This window comes from Mesoplodon bidens, assembly GCF_964165515.1.
Source record: "Mesoplodon bidens genome assembly, chromosome: 1".
NCBI classification, from domain to species: domain Eukaryota; kingdom Metazoa; phylum Chordata; class Mammalia; order Artiodactyla; family Ziphiidae; genus Mesoplodon; species Mesoplodon bidens.
Window position 1 is genome coordinate 183,965,766 of NC_138176.1, and position 17,709 is coordinate 183,983,474.

At 43.2% G+C, this 17,709-nt stretch overlaps 1 protein-coding gene across 5 annotated transcripts in view; it reads left to right on the forward strand.

The window, feature by feature from the left end:
- Nucleotides 1-17,709, forward strand: part of SHROOM3 (shroom family member 3) — a gene marked incomplete at its 5' end in the record, with an annotated part of 316,716 nt that overhangs the window by 250,487 nt on the left and 48,520 nt on the right. For all 5 annotated transcript variants that reach the window (XM_081248837.1, XM_081248839.1, XM_081248838.1 and 2 more), the window contains one exon: nucleotides 5,557-5,688. In XM_081248837.1, coding sequence (XP_081104963.1) covers nucleotides 5,557-5,688 — 132 coding nt within the window. The remainder of the gene's footprint in view (nucleotides 1-5,556; nucleotides 5,689-17,709) is intronic.

The window sequence follows — 17,709 nt, forward strand, 5'->3', positions numbered from 1 at the left end:
TCCATTTGGGAGGTTTCAGGGGAAATCAAGTGAGAAAAAGCATCAGCAGGAGGAACAGGAGGTACAGACAGACACAGGGCCGAGACATACAAAGCACATCTATGCATGGCTGAAGGGTTATGTATGGCCCCCCTGTAATAACCATGCTGCCAAACCAAGGTGGGTGAGCAGAAAGAAGAGGGTTTTGAGGACAAGTAAAAGGCATGCCTATGATGGAACGCACTGGATAGGATACAGGCCTGAGAGAGTGCAGTGTGAACAGCTTCCTAGATGGTAAGTAATCATTTGAAAAACAAGAAAGGAGAGTAATGAAGGGGCAGTGACCCGAAAGGTTAAGTCTAAATACATAGGTACCAAAAGGCCAGCAATAGAAACGAGGAGCTTTTAAAGAAAGGGCAATTCATTGAGAATGTCTGTGAAACCTTTGATAAATGCCCAGTCACCAGCAAACGAAGAACAGCTACGTTAGGCTAAGAACACAAATCTGAACCCAAGGGCATCAGTTCTTAAAATCTTCCTCTGCACACTGAAGAAGCGAGAATCTAGGCCCTCTCCGCCTCCCAGAGACTGAAGGGAAGAGTGCTGGGGAGCCTGAGGTGATGATACAAGAGGCCTGCTAACTGGATGCAGAGATGATGGTGGGACCAGTTTCCTGCGTGAGGGATGCAGAGTGGCACAAAGAGAAAATAGAAACCTAGGAAACCACGAACACGACTTTTCATGAAGCAAATTGTGAAAACGGATACACTCAAGCACCCAGCCTAAATCCGAAGGAATTTCTCCAGAGGGCTCTGAGGATAGCTTAGCCCTGTATAAATGCACTTCTGTCTGCTTGATCTCAAAAGGCATTCTGGCTGCTTCGAAACATAAGGCAGCAAAACTGCGCTGAGCTGCACCAACTGTTTGTTGAAGGGCTTGGCCAGTGGTCCCCCAACACTGCTCTCTACTCCACGAAAGCAGCTGTTGATGACAGGGACCAAGAGTTAGAGCCGAATTCTACTTTCACAAAGAAATCGACTCACAACCTTATGTAGAAAGTGACTACAAGAAAAGAGATCCCTACCTTCCCCAAAACATGTATTGTAAACAATTTAACGCCTTTAAGAGTTGAAGGGCATAGAGCTCCACCTTGGATGCATTACACAATTATTCCCTTTACAATCAACTCTGATTCATTCTATAAATCTGTGTTGTGTGCCTCCCATGACCCACCCACTGTCTCAGGCCCTGGGTATGTAGTGGTTTAAAAGCACAAAACCGAAGAAAAGTCAGCCATGGGTCCTGACCTTGTTGCACTTATTGTCCAGTACATACCATGTGCAAATGAACATTTACATGCGGCTCCAAGTGCAACCAAGGGAAAGACCAGGTGCCGGGAAGAGGCTCTTTGAGGTAGATGAAGCCATCTCTGAGGAGGTGATGTTCTACCAGGGTCCAGAAGACTGAGGAGGAGCCAGCCAAGCAGAGAATCGGGAGGAAGACTGTTCCAGGTGGAGGGAACCTCATGTGTGAAGTGGAGAACTTGGCAGGCTTGGGGAGGCCAGGCCAGTGAGGACAGGGCAAATGAGAGGAGATGTTAAAGGGTGGGCAGGAGCCAGGTCACTGGAGACCTCACAGCCAAGTTAAGGAATTTGGATTTCCTCCAGAGTGCATGGGGAAGCTACACAAGTTTTATTACTAGAGATGATGTAATCCACTTACTTTTTTTAAAAGGTAGTGCTGGCTGCTGGGTAGGTGCTGGGTTGGTGGGGACAGGAATGGATGTGGCTGTCAAGGAAGCTGTTCCTGGATAAAACACAACCAAAAGGACGAAACTGCTGATTCTGAGAACCAAGCTCTTCCTAAGGTTGTAACAGTCCATGCTAAGGAGATAGGAGCCCCCTTGCCCATCCCCATTTAAACGCAGTAGAAAGCAGGAGCACAAGGGATCTGGAGAGACCACGATATCGGGCCCGGCCCAGCTCTGTATGTCTTTCTCTCCAGCTTCCCCGGACCCTCCCCAGTTTTCGTGGTGCTCAAGAGAGCTACAGGAACAGGACGATCCAGAACTTTTTCTTCAGTATTGGCTGAAACTCCGTTCAGAAAGCAGTTAAGGACTCTATTAAAATACCAAATAGTAAAGCAGTCCATATATATTCATGAATTATGAATAGTGAGGGCTGGGAATATGAATGTACTCATCATAGAAAGTAGAAATACGTAGGTGTTTGGCGTGGATCTTTTGTTTCTTAACTCTCTGGCAAAGAAAGATGATACTGGGATAGTGGATCACAGTCTTTTTTTTTTTTTTTGGGTGTGTTGGGTCTTCGTTTCTGTGCAAGGGCTTTTCTCTAGTTACGGTGAGCGGGGGCCACTCTTCATCGCAGTGCGCGGGCCTCTCACTGTTGTGGCTTCTCTTGTTGCGGAGCATGGGCTCTAGGTACGCAGGCTCAGTAGTTGTGGCTCACGGGCCCAGTTGCTCCGCAGCATGTGGCATCTTCCCAGACCAGGGCTCGAACCCGTGTCCCCTGCACTGGCAGGCAGATTCTCAACCACCAGGGAAGCCCCACAGTCTTTTTTTCAGCCCCCGTTAAATCTTCTCAAGTCAGCTCAGATTCCTGTTTCCTCACTGATAGTTTGTGATACTGAGACTGGAAAACAGCAAGAAACAATATTAAAAAGAGCCTTCAAAAACATCTCATTAGTTTTGCCAACAAGATTCACTATGGAATTTCTTTTCATTGGAACATGTGAGTTTAAAAATGTGTATTTGTTGTCCAGGTTATTCCAGAAAAGAAGTGCTCTGGGTGCTGGTGGTTCTTCCTGCACTCCTTCCAACCTGTTTCCTCCTTGGTGTTTTGCATCCAGGCAGCTCACTCAGGAGCCAGCCCATCCAGGGTTGGGGGAGGTGAAGATTAGCAGGGAGGCTGTGCTGTGACTTAGCCTGGGGGCCGCCATCAGCAACCATCAACCCCAACCCTGGTTTTATGAACCCTCGTACCCAGTTGTTAACGGCAGCTGGTCCCCTGGAGGGCATTGCTGGGGTGCTCATCTCTGCTAGGGTTGAAAAGGATCATGCACTGAAAATCCTTAAAAAGATAAGACAGTCTCCTGTTCTTGCTTCCATCTCCTTCGCATTTGCCTGCTCTTCCTGCCAGGCCTTCACTCCAACAGCTTTCACCCTGGACTTTCTGTCCCCTGGTGCCTCCCAGAGAGGGGGGAGGGGCTAAGGAAAGAGAAAAGGGCTCAGCCATTGTGCAGGAAGGACAGAGCCAGCAATTGTGGTTTAGGCAAAAAAACAAAAACAAAAAACAAAGAGGAAGTTATTAAATGCCACAATGTTTTTTTGAAAGCTCAGGCCTGGTCTTTATTGTTTTTCCCAGCAGGCAACGTCAGGGTCTAGAGGAGAGCTGGAAAGGCAAGCTTGCTGTCAGAATGGATTCTACCAATGGGTGGTCTTGGATGTGCTGTGTATGTTTGTGTCACCTTTATGTTCATGTGATGATGAGATACCTTTTTTTTTTTTTTTTTTGCGGTACGCAGGCCTCTCACTGTTGTGGCCTCTCCCGTTGCGGAGCACAGGCTCCGGACGCGCAGGCTCAGCGGCCATGGCTCACGGGCCCAGCCGCTCCGCGGCATGTGGGATCTTCCTGGACCAGGGCACGAGCCCATGTCCCCTGCATCGGCAGGCGGACTCTCAACCACTGCGCCACCAGGGGAGCCCTACCTTTGTGTATACTTTCCACCTCAGCTTAAGCCTGATGGCCATTGGGGTTGGTGCCTCTGAGGGTTGTAGAAATCCTAACTGGAGACCCCATGATGAATTCTGCAAAAGGCTCTGACATGCTAACTCTGGACAAAACTCTTTTTGCTGTTATTTCCAGCATAAATTAGGTCTTTTTAATTGTGTCTATTTTACATGACATCTTAGCTGAAAGGAGCTCTAAAATGAAGGTACTGTTGAAGACAGTCATGACAAGGATTCGTTAATTAAGCACATACCCCATGTGTAGGCACTATGCTAGACAGTTAATAGACATTATCTAGAAACTATAGCAACTCTGCAGGATACATATAATAACAGGAGCTGATTTGCTGAGGGCCGAATATGTACCAGACTCTAAGTGCTTTATCTGAATTAGTTTATTTAAGTTTCTCAACAACCCTATGAAAGCCATTGGTCCTTTGCACCCATTTCAGAGACGAGAGAACAGGCACAGCGTGGCCGAGGTACCGAGCTGGTCAGAGGGTGAGGCCAGGACTCTGCCTCAGCAGCAGACTCCAGGGCCAGGCTCCGACGTTGCGTGCTGTGCCTCTATTCTCACATTCCCCATAAGGAGCCTGAGGCTCAGTGTTTACATTCCCAATGTCATTCAGCTCACAAGTGACAGAACCTCAACCAGGTCTTCAGACTTCAAGTCTAGGGGGATAGTGAATGTATTCAAAGCCAGGAATCTTAAATTTGGTGAGAAAAGTAATGTAACAAAGGAGGTAACAATGCTTAGATAAAACTAAAGATGAAAACTTTAGCTTAGAAGTAGAAACTCCCTGCCGACTGCCTGGTCATCTCCTTGCCTGTCCTGAAATACAAAGAGATCAACACCATTCATGACCCCACCCCTTCTCAGCCAAGGCCAATGCAGAGGAGAAAACAGCAGGCACTTGCGCCTTCTCCAGATGCCTGCTTACAGGAAGTGGTGCAGGGGCTACCAGTTGGCTCTCAAAGACGGACATGAAAACACACCACTGGTACCCAGTGTGGCAAGCCCTCCTCAGAACCTGATGCAGGGGACAGACAGTCTGATCAAGAGGAGGCCTTGAAGGTGCAGTCAGGGTGTTTGGAAATTCAGGAGCCAGGACTCTCCTCCGGAGAAGAAATACATCTGTTCCCATGGTGGGACGCCCTGGGCACTCGGGGCTTAACATTTTTCTCTGCCTGCCTGGGAGTATGGAGGGAAAGCACTATGGGAATGGCATTAGGGACTGTGTGTGGGGTGGGGTTAAGTGGAGACACAGAAGGCTTGCCTGCAGCACAGTGGAATCTAAACAATCTGAAATAGCTGGGCCTCAAGAGTTGGCATGTGCCCCTGAGCTGCCACCCACTGAACAGAGCGAGGGCTGCTGCACTGGAGGATCGCTCTCCTTCCAGCGAAACTGAGACAGGAGGCCGCGGGGACTTGTCTCAGGGAACCACCTTCTTGGACAGTTTGCTTCAGTGAGGCCAGTTTTTCACTTACTTACCAATGGCTACTGAGTTATAGGAGGGTTCATCTTCATAACAGTCAATATATATTTCTTTCCCCCTTGGCTGGAAAAAGCTGGTATTCTAAGATTGGGAAGTGCACTTTATTGCTTCCCAGAAACACAGATAGGGGAGGATGAAGACCCCCAGGAGCGCATTTGCCTTCCTTCGGGCAGAGCGCCTAGGTGGGTGCAGGCTTAGACCTCTGTGCTCAGCTGTGCTGCTCTCCTCTAACCCCAGGGTTAATTCTCATGCATTTTCCAGGTCGGATTCATTCGTGCCCCCTGCCCATGAACACCATCATGCTCAACTTCCTGTTTTCCTATTTTTGCCAGAGATGCATGTGCAGACCCGGACCCTGCAGATACAGGCACCTCTGAGTCCTTCGGCCCAGAGCACCTGACCTCTGACCCCCAGCACAGGAAAGCAGCATGGTCAGGAGGGGTTAAACTTCGGCTGAAGCACAGGTAAGAGGCACGGAGGGCTGCGCCGAGCGGTTTGGAAGAGGGACTTGGCTGCTGGAAGAGGGAATTGGGGGCAAGGCTGGTCGAGAACACAGACGAGTGAGAGAGCTAGGAGGGCCCAGACGAGGGGGTCAGATGGAAGCTCGGGGTTCAGAAGGGTAACCACCTAATGATAGTTTTCAAACTAGCTTCTGAAGAAGCACCAAGTTCCTTGGAGGTAATCTGGGGGTCCCTCAAATCATTTGATGCAAATATCTTTTTAAAAATACATTGACAACTGTATTTAAAGCTATAATTAAAAACACTAAAAGAGATACACCAACATCTTACACTTTGGAAATAACTAATGCATTACATTTTACAACAAGATTGATTCATCTTTGACCTGACTGAACACATCTCATCTCTAGTTGAGGAATGTCCTGAGATTACAAAGTTGGTCTAATAAAAATTTGCAGCTACTTATCTGTGCTTTCTATGTGCTAGGGCTTTGCATACCTCATCAAATTCTCACACCAGTGCTGTGAGGTTTGCACTAGTGTAAAGGCATCTCGTTAGGAGGTGGTGGATTCAAATCCAGGCAGTTTGAGCTCACAGCCACTCCACCCTATTGCCTCAGCAATCAGCATAACAGAACCTACTTCCTAGGACAACTGTGGGAATTCAATGAGATTAGGTATTCAGCACTTAGCACAGAGCCCGCTCCTGGGGAACAAGAAATAAATGTCAGGTGAAGTAAACATTAGGTGGTGGTATAATGACGTTCTGGTTATCATTCCCATCATGCCTTTCATCACTGTCACATAAGTCTGTGCCAGCATGAAAGGCAGTATAATATAGTGAGTAAGATGGGGTTGGCGGGGGGATGTCTGTGGAATCAGCCTACCTAGAATTCAAATCTTGATTCTGCCACTTAATAGATAACTACAGGCAAGTTATTTAAACTTTGTTTCCAATCTATAAAATGAGTTTAATAACTAATCTACCCCGAAGAGTTGCTGAAAGGATTGAAAATGCTAATATACATAAAACACTTAGAGTGGTACCTAGCCAATCATAAGCGCTCAGTAGATGTTGGTTATCATTGTTGTCAATGATCCTGATTTCAGTTTGGGGGGGCGTGGCTCTTTCATGTAGACATGTGGGCTTGGATTAGAAATAAATAAACATTATAAACTTAGATTTATGCAGTTACCCATGTTTATGGATATGCAAATATACATTAAAGTATTTGTTATATTTCCTGTAATCCAACAACACTTGTATATGGTGTCTACATTAAGATTCTTTGTAAGGTTTTCTTTGAAAAAAGGATTCAAAAGAAGTTTGAACATACCAGTTGAGGACAGGCTGAGATTTGCAGGAGGCTCCATCTATGAGAGAAGCAGCTGGCAAAAGGTTGCTCCAGGGACAACCTGAAGAAGAAGAATCCCCAAGGTTACTGCTATTCATTTCAGCCTCCTAGGATCTTCAAAATGTAGAGGATCAGAGCCTTTTATTTAACAAGACTCCAATGAGGTGTGTAGGTTAATGTAGCATCAGTGCCAAAGTACTTTAGGCCAGAAAGTCATAGTTAGGAAGTTATTGCCCTGGCCTTGGTGGACAATGATCGAGACTTGAACTTAGCAAGTGGTGAGGGGACAAGAGATGAGACAGATTTGGTTTGAATTTAGGAGACAGATCAAGAGCAGGTGAGGGTGGGAGAAGAGAGATTAAAGAGTGTGACTGCTAAGTTTCAGCCATGGGGCACTGGGGTAATTGTGGGACCATTCTCCAGAAGGCAGGGAGAGCTGAGACTAGGTGGGGCTAAGAGCGTGAAGAGTGGAATCACACAGACCTGGGTTTGAGCTTGAAACAATTGAAATATTTCATAAAACAATCCTTAACAGTTGGATGAAACAAATGAACCTCAATGTATGTCCAGTTGGCATCCTAACCATGCAGAGAAAGATTGTCGTCATAACCATGAAGCGATTATCTTTAAAACAAGCTGGGGTTGCCCTCATCAGCGTGGTCAAAACTGGCTCATGATGCTGTGTCTGTATGAAGGGAGACTGTAAGGGAGCAGATAGGAAAGTAATTTCCTTTTGAAAAAGTCATGACCTGGATGTTGCATACCTCACGCCTGCTCATGTCCTATTGGCTGGAATTTTTACTCTACTTATACTCTAAGAATTTTACTTGTGTGTGTCTTGTCTCCAAAAGTATATCATAAGCCCCTACAATAGTCCACCTCATAACTCTTCCCTATGCTCTGAGGTCTCTGCAGCCCAGGTTTTACTGATGTTGGACTAAACTTGGAAATTGGTGTGGTTCTCATCCAATTTATTCGGATCCCAAATCCTGCCCGTTTTGTTTTTTACTTTTTATTTTGAAACAATTTTAGATTCACAGAAAAGCTGTGAAAATAGTACAGAGATTTCCCATCCACACATCACCCACCTTTCTCTAATACTAACATCTTTGAAAACCATAGTGTAAATATTAAAACTAAGAAATTATCATTGGTGTAATACTATCAACAGACTATAAGGCTTTATAGACTTTATTCAGATTTCACCTTTTTTCCCCCCCGGCTAATGTCCTTTTTCCATTCCAGGATCCTACGTTGTATTTAATTGTCATGTTTCCTTCGTCTCCTCTAATCTGTGATACTTCCTCAGTCTTTCCTTGTCTTTTATGACCTTGACACTTTTGAAGAGTATGGGCCAGTTATTTTGTTGAATGCCTTCTATTTCGGTTTGTCTGATACCATCTCATGGTTGGATTGAGGGTGAGCATTTTTGGCAAGAATACCACAGAAGTGATGTGTCCTTCTTAGTGTGTCCTCTCCCGGGTTACGTGGTGTCAATGTTTTACTACTGGTGATGTTAACCTTGATTACCTGGTTAAGGTGAAGTTGCCAGGTTTCCTCACTGTAAAGTTATTGTTTGCCTCCTTGTAAACGAATACATATCTTGGGGGGGGAGATAGCTTTGAGGCTATACAAATATTCTGGTGTTCCTCAAACTTTCTCCCACTGATTTTAGCATCTATCCACGGATATTGTCTGTGACAGTTATCCAGTAATAATGTTCTAAAGGTGAGTCTGTATTTCCTTCATGCCTTCCACATTTATTAATTGGAAGTCTTCTGTAAGGAAGAGCTGTCTCTTTCCTCCACTTATTTATTTATCCAACTATTTATAGCAGTAAGGACTCCTTCCTATTATTTTATTCTGTGGGTTATAATCCAATACTGTTATTTATTTTATTGCTCAAATTGTTGCAGCTTTGGCCACTAAGAATTCTTTCAAGCTGGCTGTGGTCTAAGTCCTGTTTTGAAATATGGGAAGGGGTGAGGTGCTGATGTCTTTAGACCAAGCAGACATGATGTGCTTATCATTTTAGGAGTCTCACAGGTGTTGAGGTGGAAGGTTAGTAGTGGGCACTGAGCAAGTCTAATTCATGACAGGTCACAGAAGCCTACACCGATTTTGAAATTGAAAAGGGCCGGGATCACCTCATGAGCTAATTCCAAGTCCAGTGGGTCATGGGTATGTGTAGCTCCTTTTTCATGGAGAAAATAGCCAGAAAGGATTTTCTCACTTGTTTATAAGAAAAAGGAAAGAGCAAAAGGAAGAAACTCCCCTCCACCCTCACTCCAGGTATATACAGAGACCAGCCAAACCACCAAGGTAAAGAAAGAGAGAAGCTCTTAGTGGTCCAGGGCTTAATATTCGCACACATCCAATCCCACCTTTCCTTTTTTGCTTGGATCCCTGAGTTCTCTCTTGTCTGACTTGTCAGTAGGAGTCCTATGATCTAACTTATCTCAGCAGAACTTCTCCCTAAAATCTGTCAAGCCTCAGGCTAGGGTAGTTCAATGAGTTAGTTCAAGAGACAAAATGTTCCAGCTTAAAACTCAAGATTTTCCAAGCCAGTGCTTTCCTCCATGAACTTCCTGTCCCTTCCTCATCCTCCACCACCAGTCACCACCGTCATTATAATGACCATCTCATCTAATCAGTAAGCACTTACCATACATGGTGATATGTGCTCTGTAAAGTAAGTTGAGATGAATGGGTCATAGAAGCTCAGGCTTTGACTCTTCATTCATCCTTATTTGGGCAGCAAGGTTAGCAGCTGGCATTTGCACTTCCACTGGCAGTGAGTTCTGTCCCCGTCCTCCTGACTTAGTGAGCTCAGGGCAGTGTGTCTCAGGAAGCCTCAGTGGATGTTGCTATAGGACCTCCTTCAGTAGCCTCCAAAGGGTGGAAAGCTTAAAGCAATCAACACGCATTTTTGCAGACAGAGGCATTTTTGCACGGAGGAAGGTGCAGGTTTAGCAGAGAAGATCAATTACAAAGGAAACTTCCTGATTGCAGTTTGATGCATTTTATCAGCAGATGATTTTCCTTCCTTCCCTCCTCCTCCTGCCCACAGAATAGAATTCTGGCATTCCCAAGCTGTGTGCTATTGTCTAAAATGCTGGTTCTTCTCAGGGAAAGTTACTAAGGGTCACTTTCTCTTCTTCCCTCTTAGAAAGCAGGAATTGAATTTTAATTGTCAATCTACAGAGGTGGCTGGGAATGAGTCCCTCCCACTTTCACGGAGCTTAGTGAGTTCCAGGCGGTTCAGGCTGTCTGATGGGAGTTGCATGGAATCGTTGAGAAGCCTTTGCAGCCCAGGGAGGAGCAGAAAGAGCAGTTAACAGGGTGAAATGGCTTTTTATCCCACTCCTGAATATGACATGCAGTTGGCCAGAGGGTTGTTATCTAGGATGATTCTCTTTGCCACAAGGTTAAGCCCACTATTATGTTAGAATGAGATTTCGAATCTTGCATTGCAGGATTCTCAACTGATAAGCCTTTCACAGATACCTTTCTGATGTTGTGCTATATCTATTTATAAAGAAAAATTAATAACCAACCACATATTAAATTTAAGCCCATTTCTCTAAATTGTCACGAAAATTCTCATTATTTGAGCACCTCGGGTAATTCAGTGTACTATTAATATTTCTGTGTGGGAATTTTCAATCATTTTCTCTCCTATATATACAGTCACCATATTTCTTATGATGTGCGTATTTAGAGTGGCTTTATTTATTTATTTATTTATTTATTTATTTATTTTTTTGCGGTACGTGGGCCTCTCACTGTTGTGGCCTCTCCCGTTGCAGAGCACAGGCTCCGGATGCGCAGGCTCAGCGGCCATGGCTCACGGGCCCAGCCTCTCTGCGGCATGTGGGATCTTCCCACGCCGGGGCATGAACCTGTGTCCCCTGCATCGGCAGGCGGACTCTCAACCACTGCGCCACCAGGGAAGCCCCTAGAGTGGCTTTTTATCTTATTCAGATTAGCAGTTGCTTTTTGTTGTGTACTTCATGGTTTTGCTTCCCCATTTCCCCAGGAAATTACAAATAAACAATTTTTTTTTCTCACAAAGAATGGCTACTTATCTATGTACTAGTAGCCAAGTTCTCTATTCTCATTGCCAACGTTTGTATAAAGAAACGGAACCTGCAAGTGTAGTTTCAATATTAAAGAAAAGGTATGGTCTTCTCATTTACTTTGAGTTTACATGAAAAGAAGTGTGTATTGAGATTGCTGGGTGTACAGTATTTACCTCCATCACAATTGAAGGTTTATTAATTTATTTTATTTATTTTTGCTGTGTTGGGTCTTTGTTTCTGTGCGAGAGCTTTCTCCAGCCGCGGCAAGCGGGGGCCACTCTTCATCGTGGTGCGCAGGCCTCTCACTATCCGGCCTCTCTTGCTGCAGAGCACAGGCTCCAGACGCGCAGGCTCAGTAGTTGTGGCTCACGGGCCTAGTTGGTCCGCGGCATGTGGGATCTTCCCAGACCAGGGCTCGAACCCGGGATCTTCCCAGACCAGGGCTCGAACCCGTGTCCCCTGCATTAGCAGGCAGATTCTCAACCACTGCGCCACCAGGGAAGCCCCCACAATTGAAGGTTTAAATACTTGATTATCTTTTCCCTTATTCACAATAATTTGAATTCAGCTTTTATCCTTACACAATCTTTGATTTGAAATTTTTGTTCAGAGCTGTGCTTAATGCCTATGTTTGCATCCCTAGATGCTTTTACTTAAAAGGAAATATGATATGGCAAAGAACAGGTGGCTGCATCAGTAGTGGTAATGTTCTGGATCTCCAGGTGACTTGAATATTTATTTTATTATTATGGGCATTCATTTTGTTATTATACCATGTAAAAGGTAAAAAAGAAAATAGGAACTGCTTAGATTATAAAACACACATATAAAGAGAGGCATCCAGGGCTGGTATTTCAAGTTTAATTTGGCATCCTTTCGCTTGAAGGTGAATAAGAGAGAGCATTCTTCTGAGTTTTATTATTTTCTCCCCAACAGTGTCAGGTTATGTGTGAATGGTGGTGGTGGTTAAACTCCTCCGTGTTGTGAAATTTATTATGGAAATGCTGGCATGTAGGAACTGAGGGGCTGGAACAAGTGTTCATAAAGTTTTCACCCACTTTGCCTTAAAACCTTCACTATTCTTTTCATTCGGGTCTTTTCTGGTATGATTTTAAAATATGAATTCTTCTCTTGACCATTGTTTAAGGTCCCTATCTAAAGTTAATGCTTTCTGTCCTTTCTTTTTTTGTTGTTGTTGTTGTTGTTGTTGCCTTTAATTTCTCATTTGCAGCCTATTCCTCTAAATGAGGAGAAAGTGAAATAGAGAAGAGAAAAACATGATACAATGCATGACTTACTCCAAAACAGAATTCAGTGTCTTTAGTGTTAGACGTTTGGGGAGCATTTATTTGTTTTTGTTGAATGGGATGGTGTTTAGAAAAAAAACACTACCAAAAGGTAAGGCTTCGGCTTCACACACAAAAACTTTTCGTTACTGTTTTGGCAAATGAAATTTAACTTATACTTTAGCACTGCATAAAAGTTAATTAGCTTGATTTTGAAATGTCTTGGTTGGTATGTGGTGTAAAGGGTATCCTTCAAACCCTCAAGGGACAATCTTCTGTGGGGTTACACACAGAGGAGGAGGGTGTCCAGCTGTAGTGGTGGGTACCCTGCCCCTCCTGCCCTCAGCCCTGCAGCCCCCTGGGTGGAGGGCAAGAGCCCTAAGCACCTTCATCATGTCCTGCTGAGCTGTTCCCCATTTGCCCAACAGGGGTCCTCTGGGAGAGCCTCCAAACAATTCTGGGGCACACACAGTGTTTCTAGTTCTCTGTAACTATCTCATCCTCTCTGAGATCCATGAGCATATATTTGTGGATGTCTGCATGTGTCTCTGTGTGGAAGATAAAAACAAACAGCGTGAAAGTGATTTCTCTTTCAGCTCTGGCAACATATTCTATGACACAGAGAAGTAGTAGAGGAGAAAAATTTTAAATCATAATACTTGATATCTCAAGAAAACAGTAAAAACCAGTCCCTCCTTCCTTCCTCCAACAAATAAAATGCCCAGTTGCAAATTGAGAGTTGACAAGAAGAAATTGTTGATAATTAACGCTTGTGCTAGTCTATGTATGCTATGCGATTCTATTGTAATTGAATTTGAAAATCAAAGAAGAACAAACATGAATGCTGTTACAGAGCAAAGATGTTATAATGTTCGTGTCAATTTCTGCCAGGACATATAGGCAAACATTGAAGTGTGGGGAGGAGAGCTGACTATTCTGATTACTCTGTAGATGTCAGAGTTGAGGGCAGGAGGGAAGAAAGGGGGGCATATTGAGAAAAAAGACATTTCAACATCATCAGCCATTGGTGGCTAAGTGAAAAACACCCACCCCCCATGGCTATGCCCTCTTTTTTATGGTAATAATTCTGTGTGGTCATCAATAAAATTTAATCTTTAAAAAATGTTTCAAAATGGAGGGTGAGGAGGAGATAAACTAGTAGTGAAATGATGTTGGAGCAGGTGTGGAGGAATGGGGTAAAGTATCTTACAAGAAAAGGTTTTTGGGGTTTTTTTTACCTTTAATGCAAATTTTAGATGTTAAGAGTCTTAGGTTGTCTGTCTGTTAGCCGACTTCACTCTTACTTGTGATTCAGTTGCCAAAGCCAAAAGTCCCCAGGGCATATTATCAGGATGTGACCTTTGAAAAGAACTTCTCTTTCCAGACAGGAGTGTGTGTTGCCATGGGGTTATATTACTTAATGCATACCTTTCTACCCAGTGAACCACTTTTTAAAGACACAGATGTTAGGCAATTATAAAAGCCTCAGAAATGTTTGCTTGTTAGATTTTTCTGTGAATCCGAAAAGTCAGAGTATAGCCTTGAGTAGCCCAGTAGTCATAGAAACTAGAGGTTAGGGATGCTGAAAAGGGCCAAAGGATATCTCAAAAGCAGTGTCTTTGCCAACCGTGTGCTAAGGGACAATTACACCTTTTTTTACATTTTGGAAGATAATGGGTGTTTTCAACCCTAAAAGTTCTTGAGAGCTTGTCCATCTCCTGTGAACATGTAGAAAACATATCTCAACATAAGGTGATTCTTTGTTTATTCCAGAGAGAGTTTCATCTGGATCTATGAATGAAACAGTGCTATGGGTACAGCCCAGTGCATCTTAACTTGGTCTTAGTTTTCAGTGGCTGTATATTTTTATCATCAGTGTTTGGGGCACATAATCTTCCTATGAACAGGAAATGCCTAGAAAGGCATTGTTGTTCAAATATGAATCATCTATTCTTCTATACTAAAGAAGGTGTAATTATAATACCCCCCCTAAGAATCACTTGCACAATGACATTTAATTATTCATGTTAAGTTTGCTTCCCCTTTAAAGCATGAAAGGGGCAACTTAGCAATAACTACCAAAATTGCAAGGGCATTTTAGTTTGAGCCAGCAATTCCACTTCTAGGAATTTCTGCAGATATGTGGACACAGACAGAAAACAGTGTGTAGACATGGTTATTCACTGAAGCATTATTTGTAATAACAAAAGACTGGACATCAAAAAGTGTCTACAAAAAAGGGTCTGGTTGAAGAAATATGTCATATGCACACAATGGAAAACCAGGCAGCTAAAAGGGGGGGAAAAAAGCTACGAGGAAGCTCTGTAAGTACTGATATAGAATGATCTCCAGTAGATGTTGTTAAGTTCAAAAAAGCAAGGGGTAGAACAGCACATAGCTTTCCTTTTGTGAAGCGGGTGAAAAGAGATTTGTTCATATTTGCCTATACTTGCATAACAAAGCACTGGAAAACATACATAAGAAATTAACCACAGAGGTTTGCTGTAGGGGGAAGAGAAATGGGTGAAGAGGGCTGGGAAGGAGAGTAAGACTTCTGAATGGCTTTGATCTTTTTTTTTTTAAACTGTGCGAATTAATTACCTATTCAAAACAATACCTGAGGGCTTCCCTGGTGGCGCAGTGGTTGAGGGTCCGCCTGCCAATGCAGGGGACGCGGGTTCGTGCCCCGGTCTGGGAGGATCCCACATGCCGCAGAGCGGCTGGGCCCGTGAGCCATGGCTGCTGAGCCTGCGCGTCCGGAGCCTGTGCTCCGCAACGGGAGAGGCCACAACAGTGCGAGGCCCGCATACCGCAAAAAAACCCCAAAAAAACAATACCTGAAGTAAATATGGGGAAAATATTAAGATTTGATAAATTTTGGTAATGAGTCCACATGAGTGTTTTTTATATTCACTTGAGTGCATTTATGTATGTTTGAAATATTTCATAATTTTTTAAAAGATGAGGAAAAATAGGAAAAGAAATAACAGTGATACACAAAAGAACCTTAAGAAACATTTTTTATCCCCTGCTAAGCACAAAGTGTTCAGTAATTATATCATGAAGACTCTCAACCCAAATCCATGATATGTTAATTCTGATAAACCTAATTTACAGAATACATTTATATTAGCTTTTTTTCTTTCTTTTTTGGGGGGAGTGGGTAAGACTAGAATCTTGTTATGATGGACTTTGTTGTCTATTATAGCATTGTGTACTAAACAAATGATGGCAGATGGGGGTTAGTAAGTGAATTAAGAAACATGATGTTTTATTTGGTAGTGCTGGTATTGAGTGTATTTGGTATTTTTACATGTTCACCTCATGTCCAGTTGATAACTAGCGTGGTTTATAAAGTTAGTGCACCCAGAAGAGCTCAAGCAAAGTCTCAGTCATAACAGCTCATCAAAGAACAGCATCAACAAAATAATTAACTCCAACTCTTAGAATTTCTTATTATCCAAGTTGTGGTTGTCACCTTCTCCATTTATCCAAAGCATACCAATGCTTCAAGGTCATCCAAAGTCCCACTCTACTACCAGGCCTTTTGGCCAACTTCAGACCCCATTCTTGATCACTGGCAGCCAGGGAGATTTTTGGTGCTTAAACCAAAGTCCTCAGGAGCTAGCATGGCCCAGTATGATCTCATGACTTTCCTACCATCTGTTCTTCATTCCCAAGGCTCTGGCTACAGTCTGTTCTGCTTCTTGAAATACGCAAATTTATTCCTGCTTCAAGGCCTTTGTGTTTCTTTTTTGCTTGTGTGCTAAATACTCTGCCCCCAGCTCTTTGCAAGGTTGATTCCTTCTTATCATTTAGATCTGGTTCGGATGTTACTCTCTCAAAGAGGCTGTCCCTGATCCAAAGCAGGATCCTCGGTCACACTCTCACATTACCCAGTTCTGTTTCCTTCAGAGCCCTTATAACTACATGAAAATTCCCTGTTTATTTGCTTACTTGTTAATTGTCTGTCTCTCTACTCGGCCCACCTCACCTCTTTTCTACTGCTCATTGCTCAGTAGTTAAGAACACAGGCTCGGGGACAGATGCCTGAGTTTAAATATCAGCTCTGTTCCTCCAAACCCTTGTGACTGGGGATGGGTTGCTTAGTCTCTCTTGATTACCTCGTTTTCTCATTAATGGTCCTGTATCATAAAGATACAGTATAAAGGTTAAGTGAGAAACTGTGTGTCAAGTGCCTGGAATGATGCTTGGCACTCAGTAGGCGCTCAACTATTTTTCGAGTGAAGGAGTAATACTCTGATGCTCCTTAATACTTTTTCTTGCATCTGAGGCTCCTCAGCAAGATTATAAACTCCTTGAGGGCATCTGTGACCTCCCAGAGCTCCAGTTGTACTTCAGCAGGGTAGAAGGCGCATAGTAGGTGATCAGTGAATACTGCTCGAGAGACGTGAACTGCTTTAGTGTAGATTTCTCCAAAATATGCTTTCATTCCTGAATCTCTCTGTGTGTTAGGGCAAAATCATCTAAGAAGGACATCGTGTCACTTGCTAGTTCCAGTTTCATCAGCCTACCCATCCCACGCAATTAAGCTTCCTTGTTTGTGGTTAGGAATGCAACAAAAGGGCTTTGTTTGAATTACATGCACGCACAAAACTTAGTTGGCTCAATTTTAAAATTAAATCGCCTTCTGACTCTTATTGGTATGTTCATGATGTAATATGCTTTAGGAAAATATTTCCTTATCTTCCTTAAGATCAGAGTGATCCTAAAATGTAAAAGCATGCTGTGCTTTTTAGGAATGCTTATTAAATTATTTGCATCATTGAAAAAGTCAATAAACAGCTCTTTGACTTTTTTGGTTATCTCCAGGTACAGTGAATTATATTTTCAATATGAGAGGCTATTTTTAAAATACTTGGCTTTTTAATAGGTAACACATGTACATAGTACATAATTCAAAAGTTAGAAAAGGAAATACAGTGAAAAATAAGTTTTCCTCCCCAGAGGCAGTCATTGGTTCTAGTTTCTCAAGTATTCTTCCAGAAATACTCTTTACATTAATAAACGTTAAGTGATTATGTATGGTTTTCCCCACATACAGCAGTATACTGTACGCACAGTTCTGTATCTTACAATTGTCCTTTAACCATATATTTTGGAGATATGTCCATATCCATATGTATAGAACTACTCAGTTCTTTTAATGGCCACATACATATTCCATTGTGAGGAGGTACCACACTGACTTAATTGGTCTGCTACTGATGAGTATTTAGGTTGTGTTTCACTCTTTTGACGGATATGTTATTTTAAAATTATTTTGCTGAATGTTGCCAAA